This window comes from Calidris pugnax, unplaced genomic scaffold (assembly GCF_001431845.1).
Source record: "Calidris pugnax isolate Ruff unplaced genomic scaffold, ASM143184v1 scaffold107, whole genome shotgun sequence".
Taxonomy (NCBI): Eukaryota; Metazoa; Chordata; class Aves; order Charadriiformes; family Scolopacidae; genus Calidris; species Calidris pugnax.
This window is the reverse complement of record NW_015090901.1, coordinates 2,211,423-2,225,750: the sequence shown is the minus strand read 5'-3', so window position 1 is coordinate 2,225,750 and position 14,328 is coordinate 2,211,423. Positions and strand designations below refer to the sequence as shown.

At 48.5% G+C, this 14,328-nt stretch overlaps 1 protein-coding gene across 2 annotated transcripts; it reads right to left on the bottom strand.

Annotated features, from left to right (window-relative positions):
• On the bottom strand, positions 1-12,969 carry LOC106891900 (mas-related G-protein coupled receptor member H-like). Of its 2 annotated transcripts, none has more exons than XR_001412799.1 (3): positions 10,149-12,969; positions 8,870-9,949; positions 1-107 (listed from the first exon to the last, which is right to left on the bottom strand). XR_001412799.1 is itself a non-coding variant. In XM_014948730.1 (3 exons), the coding sequence occupies exon 3, from the start codon at positions 9,901-9,903 to the stop codon at positions 8,926-8,928; it is 978 nt and encodes a 325-aa protein (XP_014804216.1). In that variant the 5' UTR covers positions 9,904-9,949; positions 10,149-10,563; positions 11,893-12,969; the 3' UTR covers positions 8,676-8,925. The 2 variants fall into 2 exon arrangements, 1 of the variants encoding a protein (XP_014804216.1); XM_014948730.1 differs by lacking the exon at positions 1-107 and having other exon boundaries at positions 8,676-9,949; positions 10,149-10,563; positions 11,893-12,969.
• Positions 12,970-14,328: the final 1,359 nt, after the last annotated feature.

The following is a 14,328-nucleotide window of genomic DNA, read 5'->3' as shown; positions in this document are numbered from 1 at the left end:
CCAGAGCAATGAGGATCATGGCAAGGGGAAAGCAGGGCGGGCAGAGGGACGGATCCCGGCTGAGCAGTGCAGCGCTGGCTGTGTGCTACGTGTCCCCACGCCTCCACCTCCTTCTGGCTGTCTGTGAGGGACCACATCACATGCGGTCTCCACCACTGCAGTGTCCCCAGGCCTATTCCCTCTCCCACCACCACCTAGGAGAGACCAGGAATCCAAAGGATTGGTCCCCTGAGGGGCAGTGGTGTTCCCAGCAATTACCACCTTCACCTTTTACAATTACCATGGCAGGGGATGGAGTCATTCAAAAGACGGAAAATCCAGGAAAGAAGGAGAGAAAATAAGCAATGAAAATATCAGGCCCTGTGAGGCTCCAGGGTGAGACGGCGTGAGAGGAACCACTTGTAGATAAGAGCACATTTGCAGCACAGTGTACCCCACACAGTGTAATCTGAGAGGAGACACATGCGTGTCAGGGATGTGATCTGAAGCAGTGGGCAAAGCCCTCGTGCTGTTCTGTGTCTGAATTGTGGTGATTTGTCATGGCAAGTTGAGACAAGGCCAGTGCTCTGCCTCCTTGGCTGCTGTTGAGGGGCCTCTGTTGACATTCCAGGTACCTGGAGTGGGTGTAGGTGTTGCTTGGTGGGGCAGAGGAAGGGAAGAGCAGGACCAGGAGTGGCGCTGCACCTGAGGAATGACAGGGAAGAAGACAAAGTGTTATGGCCATGGGACTATCAGGGACTTCCAAGTGTTTTCTGCTGGTTTGTCCCTGTTGGTGGTAGTCCCTGGCTCATCTCACTCATTCTCATGTTTCTGTCTCCATCTTGCCCTGCCCAATCTCTTCCCCATCATCCCCCCGGCGATGCAGGCCGTAAGGACAATAAAGCAACAGAAGAGAGCTTGGAGAATTCTTCCACCATCAGCTTTGCACAGCAACACCCATTAAATCCCAGCACGGAGACCTGAAGACGGAGGACTGGGGTGTAGAGATCCTGACCAGAAGACCTTTATAATCAGGAAGTTAGTGATCCACTAAACACTCAACCTGCAGAGTCTCAGGCCTGTGCTGGTCCATGCCGTGCTGTGCCGTGCTCTGCCTCTTCCTTGGCCATGAGTTAAAGCTGGTCAGTTGATGGAAAGAGAGGAGCCTGCAGGTAGCTCCCACTGGGTGCTGGTGATTACACCACCTGCATGTTCTTGCCTTTACCTGAGATTGCTACAACAGTTCTCACATGAACATCCCCTCATCAGAGGTCTGTTTGGTGCTGCAAGATGTGGGTTCCCAGCCCATGAAGAGACATAACATTATCTGTGCTACCCCCTCCCTCTTCATAGTTTTAGATCTTGTAAATGGTGTTTTAAATCATACTTTATGGAGTCTGAGTGCCTTTCTTAACGGCATCATAACAGATCAGAGCCTCCTGTTGAAAAACTGGGAGGAGGAGAGGAAGGAAATGATGTGACCAACTCCTACTGACAAGATCTCTGTCCACGGGACATGTGAGGGGAAGCTGTCACTGATGTGATCAGATTGTGAGGACAGTCTCCTGACAATGGGATGTGATCTCTGGGCAAAGATCTGGTCGTCAGGCACGGGAAAGGAGGACAAAGCGGAGCGGGTGATCCCAGCAGCCATCAACACCCTCTTTGTTGTGGCAAGTCTGGCCCTGCCGAGATCCTGTCTGCTGGAGCACCTGCACCAGCACTGTTCCCAGCAGAAGCAGGAGGTAGGAGGCTGGCGATGGCCAGGTGGAAGATACCTCCTGTCCAGGGATAGGACTGGAGGGGTGGGAGCCTGTCCTGGACACAGCAGGGGACAGGGTCCTTCCTGGCATAGCCTGAGGCTGGCAGGGGGCTGTGGGGAAAGGTGGCAAGTGCTGGGAATGCCGCTGATCCTCATTTCCTTCTGATTCCTGGTCTTTCCTAGGAGATGATAGGAGAGGGAGAAGGCGGCCACCCAGAGCAGGGTCATTCACCATGGTCGAGACCAATACAACTGACCTCTCTCTGAACTACACAACTTCTGGATATGTGGACTATGGGGAAAATATGGAATACGAATGCTCAAGACTACCTCACGGACTGATGATCTTTGCAGGGGTCTGTATGGGGATTTCTCTTTGTGGACTTGTGTGGAATGGGATTGTCATGTGGTTCCTTGGCTTCCACATGAAGAAGAGCCCCTTCAATGTCTACATCCTAAATCTAGCTGTTGCTGACTTCTCTCTGCTCCTCCTGTTTTTTCTGCTCCTACTGGCAATTTTGACCTTTGTGTCGTTTTGCTCTTATTTGTCCCCTTTTATTTATTTCTACATCCATTTTGTATCTGTAGTTGAATTTCTAAGCCACCTCTTTGACCTCAGCAGCCTGGGTCTCCTGACAGCGATCAGCGTGGAGCGCTGTATCTCTGTCCTCTTCCCATTCTGGTATCGCTGCCACCGTCCAAAGCACTTATCAAGTGTTGTGAGCGGGGTGCTCTGGGCTCTTGCTGGGTGTTTTGTTTCCTCACTGTATCTTAGCTTTAACTTCGCTGAAGGCTATGAGACAGCATTTGCAGGTGTAGCCATTGCAATCTCCATTATTTTGTCAGCAATGATGTTTATTTCCAACGTGTTCCTGTTCATCAAACTCTGCTGTGGCTCACAGAGGCGACACCCGGGGAAGCTCTATGTTGCTGTCCTGCTCAACGTGATCTTCTTCTTCGCCCTTGGGATTCCTTTCAGTGTAGATGTTTTCCTCAAACTTCCAAGTTCGCATGAATTATTTCCTGAAAACATACCTCTTCTGCTGGCATTGCTGAACAGCAGCATCAACCCAGTCATTTACTTCCTGGTGGGGAGCTGCCAGAAACGCCGGTTCCAGGGCTCTGTGAAAGTCGCCCTACGACGAGTGTTTGAAGAGAAAGTGACAAGTGAGGAGGAGAGCCGTGCACCTGAGGACACTATGATGGAGACCACTGTATAAGACACTGCTGGTGAGGATCCCTGGAGATGTGGTCCCTCGCAGACAGCCAGAAGGAGGTGGAGGCGTGGGGACACGTAGCACACAGCCAGCGCTGCACTGCTCAGCCGGGATCCGTCCCTCTGCCCGCCCTGCTTTCCCCTTGCCATGATCCTCATTGCTCTGGCCCCAGCGAATAAACTCTGGCCCCTTTGCTCAGCAGCTGATGAGTTCTGTGGTGTTTGGGGGGATCACCTGCCAGGGGAAGGTCTGACATATTTGTACCTTGGGGAGCTCTGGCCATCTCTGCTGGCCAAAGAAGGCAGGGCTTGGTAAAAGGGATTGCAAAAATGGTCAAGCCAAGGGTTTCTGGTGAGTGATGGGTTGAGGAGTGGTGTAGTGAATAAGGCATAAGGTAAAATTACAGTTTGGAGAATGACTGTCCTGGTTTCAGCTGGGAAAGAGTTAACTCACTTTGTAGTGGCTGCTGTGTTTCAAATTTGGGATAGAAAGACTGTTGATAATGCATATTGTTTTAATTGTTGCCAGGTCATATTTATATTATTGAAGGACTTCTTTCAGCTTCCCACAGAAACTGAGAGGGAACGTGGACAGGACAAGCTGGCCAAAGGCATACTGTGTACCATAAATGTTCTCTCAGTATAGAAATGGGGGTTGGCTCAGGTTTGGGAATTGCTGCTCGGGATGGACTGGACAATTGATCATTGGGCAGTCAGAGTAATTTGCATTGTAATACTTTATGTTGCGTGTTCTTTTAGCATTATTACTATTATTATTGCTATTTTTCTTTTCCATCATTGTTCTATTAAACTGCCTTTATCTGAACTCACAAAGTGTTTATTTTCCATTTTCCCCATCTTTTTTCCCCTCTTCTCCCTACCCTTCTGGACAGGGAGGGGGAGAAATGAGAAAATGGCTGCATGTTCCTAGATGCTGGTAGGGAATAAACCATGACAATCAGGAAAAAAGAAAAGGAATAAAAGAAATAAAAGAAAAGAAGAAAGGAAGAAGACAGAAAGAAAGAAATGGACAGAAAAGAAATAAAAGAAAGGAAGAAAGGAAGAAGACAGAAAGAAAGAAATAAGAGAAAATGAGAAAGAAAAAGAGAAAGAAAGGAATAGAGAAAGATTAGTGGTGTAGAGAATAAATTATAGGGTAAAACTACAGTTGGAGAATGTAAAAGAAACAGAAAGACAGAAGAAAAGAAGGAAAGAAAGAGAGAATGGGAGAGCGAGATGGAGAGATAGAAAACAAGTGAGCATGAAAGGGAGAGAGAAAGCCAAAAAGCAAGAGAGAGAATGGGAAAGCAAAAGAAATAGAGAGACAAGTGAGCTGTCTCATGGTGCTGAACAATGAGTTTTGGTGAGACAAGAATCTGGCAGATAAAATCCCGTTTGCAGCCCCATGTAACCCACAGGCACAATCTCTAAGGCCACATGCTTGGGGACCTTCATCAGAGGCACTGGGTGAAGCCCTGTGCTGTTGCTTGTCCTCACCCTGGTGATTTCCCCATGTGGAGGGTCTCCTGGTCCATTGCCAGGGACACACAGGGAAAGCCAGAAGCCCCTCACTTGGTGGGACAACACTGGAGGATGGCAGGAGGAGAAGAAGGGGCAACGTGGCCAGCTCCTACTGACAAGTTCATGGGACATACGAGGGGAAGCTGTCACTGATGTGATGAGATTGTGAGGGGAGTCCCCTGACCACAGGACATGATCTCTGGGCAAACACCTTCTCTTTCAGGTTCAAGAGAGAAAGCTGAAGCAGAGTCAGGTAGCCACGGCAGCCATCACAAGGCCCTTTCTCCTGAAAAGCCTGGAAGCACTATGCCCAGGAGCCAAACTGACCCTCAGGCAGACATTCCAGAGGGCCTTTGAAGACACAGCAGATGACAAAATTTCTCCCTTATTTTGCCCAACCACTTTTTGAAATGGAGATAGATGGAAAAAGAGAGGAAGCACATAAAGCTTCCTTTGAACCACTGCACCCCAGACTCCAGGAGTGGAAGGCAAAGGCCATGTATTACTCTAATTTAGGGCTATACCCTGCCATGGTGCTTGCCCCACATCTGAGCCCCAAATTTAAATGCACTTCTATTTGTTTATGTAGACTCCTCCATGGTAAAGCATGAGAGCTGTCTATGGGGCTGGATTACTTCACTTACTGTCACTCACTTTGGGGGCCAAGTCTCATAAACAGCATTTTAAAATCGCTCTGCCTGGTCTTCCTTTGCTCTTGTCTCTCACCTCTCAGTCTACAGCCAACAATTCAGAACTTCAGGAGCAGCTGAGGAAGGCACACACTGCACAGTCCCACACAGCAGAGGGGTCTCTGCAAGGCTGGGCAGCAAAAGCTGTGCCCCGGCTGCAGGTGCAGACAAGAATTTTCAGAACCTCTCTCCTGGCATCTGCTCCAAATCCCTGGGGATGCCCATGAAGCCCTGGACAGAAGAAATCTAGGATGTCTTTTGGGGGAATCACAGAGGGAGGCATAAGGTATTGGAGAACACAGACTCATGCTGGTCAAGGACATTCTCATTCCTGAACGTGCCTCCATGGCAGAATTCACTGACCCTCATTTCTATTGCTTTCATGCCCCTTCCAAACTCGCTTGCAGAGCAGCAAAGGGGCCTTTGCCCCCTCCTTCACCCTCAGCTCAGGAAACGGGGCATGGTCCCTGAGTGAGAACATCTCAAATCATGGGACACATCCTGGAAAGGAAAGCTGACTGGTCGCAGAAATTCGAGTGGGGTTAATTCAAGGAATTCAGCCAAGGAAAGGGCTGGGCAAAGGCCGATGCATGGGCTCTTGGACACTCTACATGGCATCTGCCGTGTTAGATATAAACCTCAATACAGCATTCACCTAGGTTTTACCTTAGGAGAATGGATGTCATCCCAGAGTAGAATTAAATTGCTATTGCTATTTACGATGTCAAAATTACAACAAATTTCAAATTACTGTCTTATTATTCTGCTGTTTCTACTTGGGGTAGGAAAGTGCCACCCCACAACCCCTGGCAGTGAAATGGACAGCAACCTGGAAGGTTTGGAAAACAAAGTGGAAAGTTTTATTGCACCCAAACGGAAAATGTAGATATTCAAGAAGTGACAAGAGAACACGAGACAAGATAGGAAGAACAAGAGTGCAGCTGTCGTGGTAGGGAAAGGTGACTTTTTGTTCTATCATACTAACTAAACTTAGCAAATTTCAGGTTAAATACATTTAGGGAACAGTTCCTCTGAGCTCAACTTGATGCCGCTCTTCAGTGAGGTGACACGTCCACCTTCTTTCTGCAGGAGATGTCTCCTAACTGCAGTCTTTGGTTTACTCTTCAGAGGCTCTCTATTGCACAACAAATCCTCTGACCCTCTTGGGTTACTCCTGAGAGGGGAGTAGATTTTAAAAAAATATTGCTGCTCTGCTGTTCACAGAAAGAAAAACTCTGGGTACAACATGTGGTGGGTTTGATACATGCCCGGAGAAGAACATGAGGCAGGAAGGCAGTGATAAGAATATCAGTCTCTCCTAACTGATACTGCTCTGTGTATGTTTTAGGCGCTAACGAGAAGGAGAAGATGGAGAAACATCAACGGCAAAACTAAACGAATTACTCCACACAACATCTGATGATAGGCTCTTGTGTTGGTGGCCTCAACGCTGGACCAGAGAGTGGAATTACTGACGCCAAAATGCCAATTCCCCTCAGGGTGATGGACGACTGCTGTTACACGTAACTCAGTAGCGCTGTTGATTTCAGTTTTCAAAAGCAATGAGAAGCATCCGATTGCACTCACCAGCAAGAGGAAGCATGTGCCCAGACGTGCAAACAAGCACCAAGAAGGCTGGATCGGAGGGGAAGGCTGGAAACCTCCTCCTTTCAGGGATAACAAAGAAAAGAGGAATGGGAGGACAGAAATCAGCCCAAACAGCAAAATGGCAATGGTACCTAACAACAGTGACACAGTGTCCTGTTTTGAGTGACACAAGACTAATTTCTTTTTCAGTAATTTTACTTTGCAGTGAAGTCTCCTCTAATGCTCGGGAAAACTGAAGTTTTCGAAGATTCTAATGTCTGAACTGGTGAATATATTTACTTTATAGCCAGCTATGGTATGTGGGTTTCAGGGTCTCAGTGTTTTCAAGCTCACCAGGTACAGGGATGAGGAGGAGCGAGTCCATGTGCACTTGACCCAAGCTGCCAACAGGACTATTTCGCACCCAATATAAATTTGGAAGTTTGCTGAGGACTTCTCTCTCTCTCTGCCTTGCTGGCTGCCACCCTGAGAACTCCTTGCCCCGGTAAATTACCCCCCCAGGTAAATGTGTGGGGTAGGAAAGTAGGGAGTGAAAGGATTAACAACCATATATCAATGACAATGTGTGAAAAGCAGCTCCAGAAAATGGCTGTGCCTTCCTTCCAGCCCCCTACCTCAGAAGTTTCTCCAGTTTAGAGCCTCGTCTCCTCCGGCCTCTCCTGACAGAGCTTCCAGCCGAAGGCCTGCGGGCGGCGGGAGGAATGGCTGCTAGACCCTGCGTGTGTCCCACGGGCGAGGGACACCACAGGGAACCCCCAAAGACTCCGAGGTAGGAAGAATGAAGTCTTTGTGAACGTGCACGGGGTGTCTGGGCACAGCTGCCGGGCCTGTGGGCCACAGGGGCCTCTGTGAGGGGAGCTGAGGGGCACGGCTGGTTCCGGCCGGTTCCAGCCGGTTCCGGCCAGTTCCAGCTGGTTCCACGAAGACCGCAGCCCCTCAGGGAAGCGTGTGGTGCCGCCGCTGAGAAAATGAGTTTGAGAAGGGGCAGAAACAGCGGAGAAGCAGAAAAAGAGTGAGAAACAGCAGGGAGAGAAGGGAGGGCAGGGGAGGGGAGGAGGCCGGGGGCCTGCTCGGCAGCCATGGAGGAACCTGTGCTGGGGCAGATGGGTGTTACCTGAGGGGAAGGGCGGCCGGAGGAGGCCGTAGGGCCAAACAGCCCACAAATACAGTGCAAAAAAGCCAACTGTGAAAGTACGTGATTCACAAGACCGGCTGTCTCTCGCACGCCTTCCATCATAGCATGAATCACTGAACAGGGAGGGGTTTGCTGTGTTGGTCTCCTGCATTGTGAATGACCCTGACATGAATCCTTGCCTCTCCCTTCCTCTCCTCCCGCCATCCTCCACTGTTGTCCCACCATTTGAGGGGCTTCTGGCTTTCCCCGTGTGCACCTGATGCTGGACCAGGAGACCTTCCACATGCGGAAATCACCAGGGCGAGGACAAGCAACAGCACAAGGGCTTCACCCAGTGCCTCTGACAAAACTGCTCAGGTGAGTGGCCTTAGAGATGTGCCTGTGGGTTACATGGGACTGCAAGCAGGATTTTATCTGCCAGATTCTTGTCTCACCAAATCTCATTCTTCAGCACCGCCAGACAGCTCACTTGTCCCTGTATTTCTTTTGCTCTCCCATCCTCTCTCTTGCTTTTTTTTTTCCTTCCTCTCCTCCTTTCTCATTTTCTATATCTCATTTTCTCTCTTTATTTCCCCTTTTGCTTCTCTCTTTCCCATTCTTTTGCATTCTTCAAACTGTAATTTTACCCTATGTCTTCCTTTCTACAGAACTAGTCCCTTAGTAACCCACAAGGATCTTTGGAGTTGCCCATTTACAATCCTTTTGGCCGAGCCCTGCCTTCTTTGGCCAGCAGAGATGGCCAGAGCTCCCCAAGGTACAAATGTGTCAGACCTTCCCCTGGCAGGTGATCCCCCCAAACACCACAGAACTCATCAGCTGCTGAGCAAAGGGGCCAGAGTTTATTCGCTGTGTCCAGAGCAATGAGGATCATGGCAAGGGGAAAGCAGGGCGGGCAGAGGGACGGATCCCGGCTGAGCAGTGCAGCGCTGGCTGTGTGCTACGTGTCCCCACGCCTCCACCTCCTTCTGGCTGTCTGCGAGGGGCCGCATCTCCAGGGCTTCTCACCAGCAGTGTCTTATACAGTGGTCTCCATCATAGTGTCCTCAGGTGCACGGCTCTCCTCCTCACTTGTCACTTTCTCTTCAAACACTCGTCGTAGGGCGGCTTTCATGGAGCTCTGGAACCGGCGTTTCCGGCAGCTCCCCACCAGGAAGTAAATGACTGGGTTGATGCTGCTGTTCAGTGATGCCAGCAGGTAACCAATATAAATTATATATAGGGATCTAACCAGGTTATGAAGCAAAATCAATATGATGAGAGGCAGGCCAAAGATGAACATGAACATCACACTGAGGAGGACAGCAACATAGAGCTTTCCTGGGTGTCGTCTCTGTGAGCCACAACGGAGTCTGATGAAGAGGGAAAGGTTGGAAAGGAGTGGGACGAAACAGAAAATGAGAAAATTTACAATATTTAAACCCATATTTACAATTTCACACTTGGTATAATGAAATAAAGTACAACTAATCAAAGCCAAAGCAAGAAATAGTCCAGTGACAGCCCAGAGCACCCCACACACGATGCCTGATAAGTGCTTTGGGCGATGACACCGATACCAGATTGGGAATAAAACAGAGAGGCACCTCTCCATGCTCATTGCTGTCAGGAGATACATGCTGACCAAATACCAATACAGAAACACAAGCATCAGGATATTTCTGGGCCGCTCATATTCATACCACTTATAACATTTTACTATTGTAAGAATAGATAACATAAGTATCCCAAGAATGAAGAGGAGCAGAGAGGAGTCAGCGATGGCCAGGTTCAGGACATAGACAGTGAAGGGGTTCTTCTTCATGTGGAAGCCCAGGAACCACACAACCACCATATTCCCCGCAAGTCCACACAGGCAAACAACAATAAAAACACCTGAAATTATCAATATATTATAATTATCTCTTATGCACCAATATTGCAAGTCTTGCTCAGTGTAGTCATATCCAGAATCCATGTGGTTCAGTGAGAGATTTGTTGTGTTGGTCTCAACCATGGTGAATGACCCAGCTCCGGCCACCTTCTCCCTCTTCTACAACCTCCTAGGAGAGACCAGGAGTCAGAAGGAAATGAGGATCAGCACACTCCCAGCACTTGCCACCTTTCCCCATGGCCCCACGCCAGCCTCAGGTTATACCAGAAAGGACCCCGTCCCCTGCTGTGCCCAGGATGGGCATCCACCCCTCCAGCCCTATCCCTGGACAGGAGGCATTTCCCACCTGGCCATCCCCAGCCTCCTACCTCCTGGTGCTGCTGGGAACAGTGCTGCTGCAGGAGCTCCAGCACAGGGAGCCTCCAGGCTTCAAGGAGAAAGAGGGTGTTGATGGCTGTCAGGACCACCCGCTCTGCTTCGTCCTCCTTCACCGTGCCTGATGAGCAAATCTGTGCCCAGCGATCATGTTTTGTGATCAGGAGACTCCTCTCACAATCTCATCACATCAGTGACGGCTTCCCCTCACATGTCCCATGGACAGAGATCTTGTCAGCAGGCGCTAGTCACGTCAGCCCTTCCAGCTCTCCAGGATGTCCTCCAGTGTTGTGCCGCCATGCGAGGGGCTTCTTCTGTTTGCTGTTTGTATAGTGGTCAGAGACTTCCCCCTGCTCTCCCTGGGGGCTCTACCTGATAGGAAGGCTTCTTTGAAACACTTAGCAGAACCTGGAATGTGGTGCATGTAACTGAGCAATAGCTCCAAAACCATAGGAGACAACGCCTACAGAGCCAAGGGTAAGTAAGATCTTCTGCTTGGAGGCTAAGGAGGAGAGAGGAGCACCGTGTCGGTGAGGGACGATGTTGGGAAATGTTTTCCACAGAGGAGGCAAAGATAGAAATTCACACGCTGTCATGGAAGAACAATGATGAGCTGCATCTTAGAGACCCAAAAGTGTGGGAGAGGGTAATAAAGGGACTTCATCTCATGAAGCATGATGGAACAGCATAGCACACTAAAGTGTCCCTGGGAAGCACTCATTCTCTCTTCCAGGGTCCCAAATGCAACAGAAGGCCTTGTTTGCCCTGATCCCACTCTTTCATCCCCTGCCTGTGGAACCAGGGGCTCCAGTTACTGTCAGACTTGAGCAACCAGGCTTTGCCTGAGCCTGGTGGCTCTCTGAAGACCTGTCTCTGTCCCCTTCTCATAGAGGGATCTTTAGCCTATACTTTAGCCTTGTTTCTACTCTCTGGCCTCAAGTCCTGCAGCTCCAGGCTGGAGCCCCTGGAGACATTTGGACCATGTTATCTGTCGTACATTGGGCACGTGAAATCAAAGGGCATCTTTGGAGGACATCAGTCTTGGGGATGACCAATGCAGGCCATAACTTCCAAGAAGATGGAAAAGATGGAAAACCCATGAAAGAAGGAGAGAAAATAAGCAATGAAAATGCCGGTCCCTGTGAGGCTCCAGGGTGAGATGGCGTGAGAGGAACCACTTGTAGATAAAAGCACATTTGCAGCACAGTGTACCCCACACAGTGTAATCTGAGAGGAGACAAGTGCGTGTCAGGGATGAGATTAGAGGCAGTGGGCAAAGCCCTCGTGCTGTTCTGTGTCTGAATTGTGGTGATTTGTCATGGCAAGTTGAGACAAGGCCAGTGCTCTGCCTCCTTGGCTGCTGTTGGGAGGCCTCTGTTGGCATCCCAGGTCAGGGAGTGGGTGTATGATGAGGTCTGTTGGGGCAGAAGAAGGGAAGGACATGACCAGGAGTGGTTCTGTACCGGAGGAATGATGTGAAGAAGAAGGGGCATTAAGGTCAGGGGACCATCAAGGACTTCCCAAGAGGCTCAATGGGTTTGCTGATTTATGGAGAGACTCTGAAGAGTAGACCAAAGACTGAAGTTAGGAGACAGCTCCTGCAGAAAGATGGTGGAGGTGTCACCTGCCTGAAGAGTGTCATCAGGTTGAGCTCAGAGGAGCTGTTCTCTGAATGTATTTAATCTCTATTTGCTAAGTTTAGTTAGTTTGATAGAATGAAAAATCACCTCTCCCTACCTTCACAGCTTCACTCCTGTCCGTAGCTCCTCTTCTTGACAAAGGTACATTTCCATTTGAATGCCATAAAATTTTCTGCTTTGTTTTCCCGTTCACTGCCAGGGGAGATGTAGAGGCACTTTACTACCCCAAGTAGAAACAGCAGAATAATGAGATGGTTATTTGGAGTTTGTTGTATTTTTGACTTCGTAAGTAGCAATAGCTATTCAAATCAAACAGAGCCAAGATTGGACCAAGTCCTTTATTTACAGCTTCTTCCCTATGGATGGTTGCTTTGACCTGCTGTCTACTTCTGGCCCTGGTAGGAATGAGTGACTATGTTTTGCACAGTTAAACTTTTAAAGTATACAACCTGTAGGCTCTAAAGTGGGGTTTCTGTAACATACTTCGGGTCTCAGCAGCAAGGCCTGCCAAAGCCTGTTTCATAGAATCATAGAATGGTTTGGGTTGGAAGGGATCTTAAAAATCATCAAGTTCCAACCACCTTGTCCTGGACAGGGACACCTTCCATGAGACCAGGTTGCTCAAAGACCCATCCAGCCCGGCCTTGAACACCTCCAGGGATGGGTTTGCCCTGTTGTACCTCCTCTGCTCTTCTTTGTGCCCAGTCCTAAGTTGCTGTGTGTGTTGTTGGCTGTGAGCTGGTGCAACACCTGAATAGTGCAAAAGATAGCTGTCTAGAGGGGCTTGTCCCTTATGCCATCATCTAACTCTCCTCTTCCAAAGAGGCTGTAGCCTTCTTTTACTAACTGCTGCCTCTTCCTTCCTGTGGCATGAAACCACATCTCCATGAAAGGTGCAAGAGGAGGAATTTGGCAACTGATGCTGGAGACCACTGCGAGGGGAAGGTTGATCTTTTGTGGTGTGTGTGAAATAGACCAGGGTGAGAAGTGGGTTGGTTGTTGTAGAAGCTCTTGGAATGGAGAATGGGGTGGCTGCTTGAAGGGGAGGATGGAGATAACTCCTAGGGGACAAAGGCTTGGGAAAGGGAACCACGTCAAAGCACTGGAGAGCCTTTAACTCTCTTGCATGTGGTGGAAAACTGGACCATTCTGAAGCATCCAGATACCCATACACTGCTCTGCAGAAATACCAACAGTAATGTGTGTGCCTTCTGCTGAAATCACTGAGAAAATAAAGTTGATTTCAGACTCCAGTGTCTAGGAGCTCCTCAGTGGAGTGGAGATAGGGCTGCTGCCCTTGGGGAGCAGGTGACATCATCCCTCGCAGGCACTACATGCTGCTGGCACATGGACCATGTTGAGGAGCACACTCCATGTTTATGGCCTGAGCTGCCTGTCTCCTTTCAGCTGTCCCCCGGGAGGCAGAAACGTGGGCTTTTTTCAGGGTGCTCGTGGTCCCTGAGGAAGGTACCCTTCTCGTGACCATCTTCTGGATGTTCTGACATCCTTCCAGAGAGATACCGAGCAACTTGGAGGACAAAATTAGTTCAGATGCTGGCGACATTCTCCCTGGCAGGCTGGACTGACTGGCTTGGTGTGAGTTCAGGGTGGAAAAGCCTTCAAATGATCCCCATCTCCTTGCAGATCCTATCGCTGACTTCTTTTGGACCACAGGAGATACACTGCAAGTATCTGGCAGATGCCACCCCTAAGAATTCCTGTCTTTTATCATGGATGATTGAGGGTGTCTGCGATGGTGGTTGATATGCAGGCAGCAGCTTTTGGGTGTCCAAGGTTGGATAAAAAATGTTCACATTAATGTGATGTGTAAAATGCACCCACGTTAAATGCTGTATGTCTTCATGATGGGTTTGTTTAAAGACAAACTGCCAGGGTGCAAAGTTTTTCACAGTTTATGTCTGTATGTTTTTATCAGTTGACGGCTTCTTCTAAGCACAGTAATGCTTTAAAATACAAGGCTTTTGACATTTTTAATAGTAACGGAAATGTTTCAGTTCTCCCAATGATAAAGTCATTACAGATATTAAAAGGTAAACATTTTAAACATGATTTCTGATAAATGGATGCTCTCTTCTCCTCAGCAGTAAAAGCTAGAAGGCAAAAACCTTACAAAAAATATTTGATGCCATAGACTGAATCTTAATCAACTGTATGTACATTGTAGAACAATAACATTAAAAATTAAAGAATAATAGAAATGGACCTCAAATTTCAGCTTTCAGGAACTGTAAGCAGGAAGCAAAAAGCAACTACAGACATCAGGGTGAACCACTATTTTTTTGAGTGGTGCATTTCAAAATTAATAAAAAGACAAATGAACAGAAAAAAACCCACAGTAGAAGAATGCAGTTTCCCTTCAGGGGAATATTTGCAGATGAAGACATGAAGAATAAATCCATAAGAAAAGAAATTACCTGTGTTGACCTTTTCTGTCAATTTAGTTTAAAAGAGCAAATGTTTCATGGTCCAATAGTACAACACTTCAAATAATCACATCTTGCATCTCGAGGGA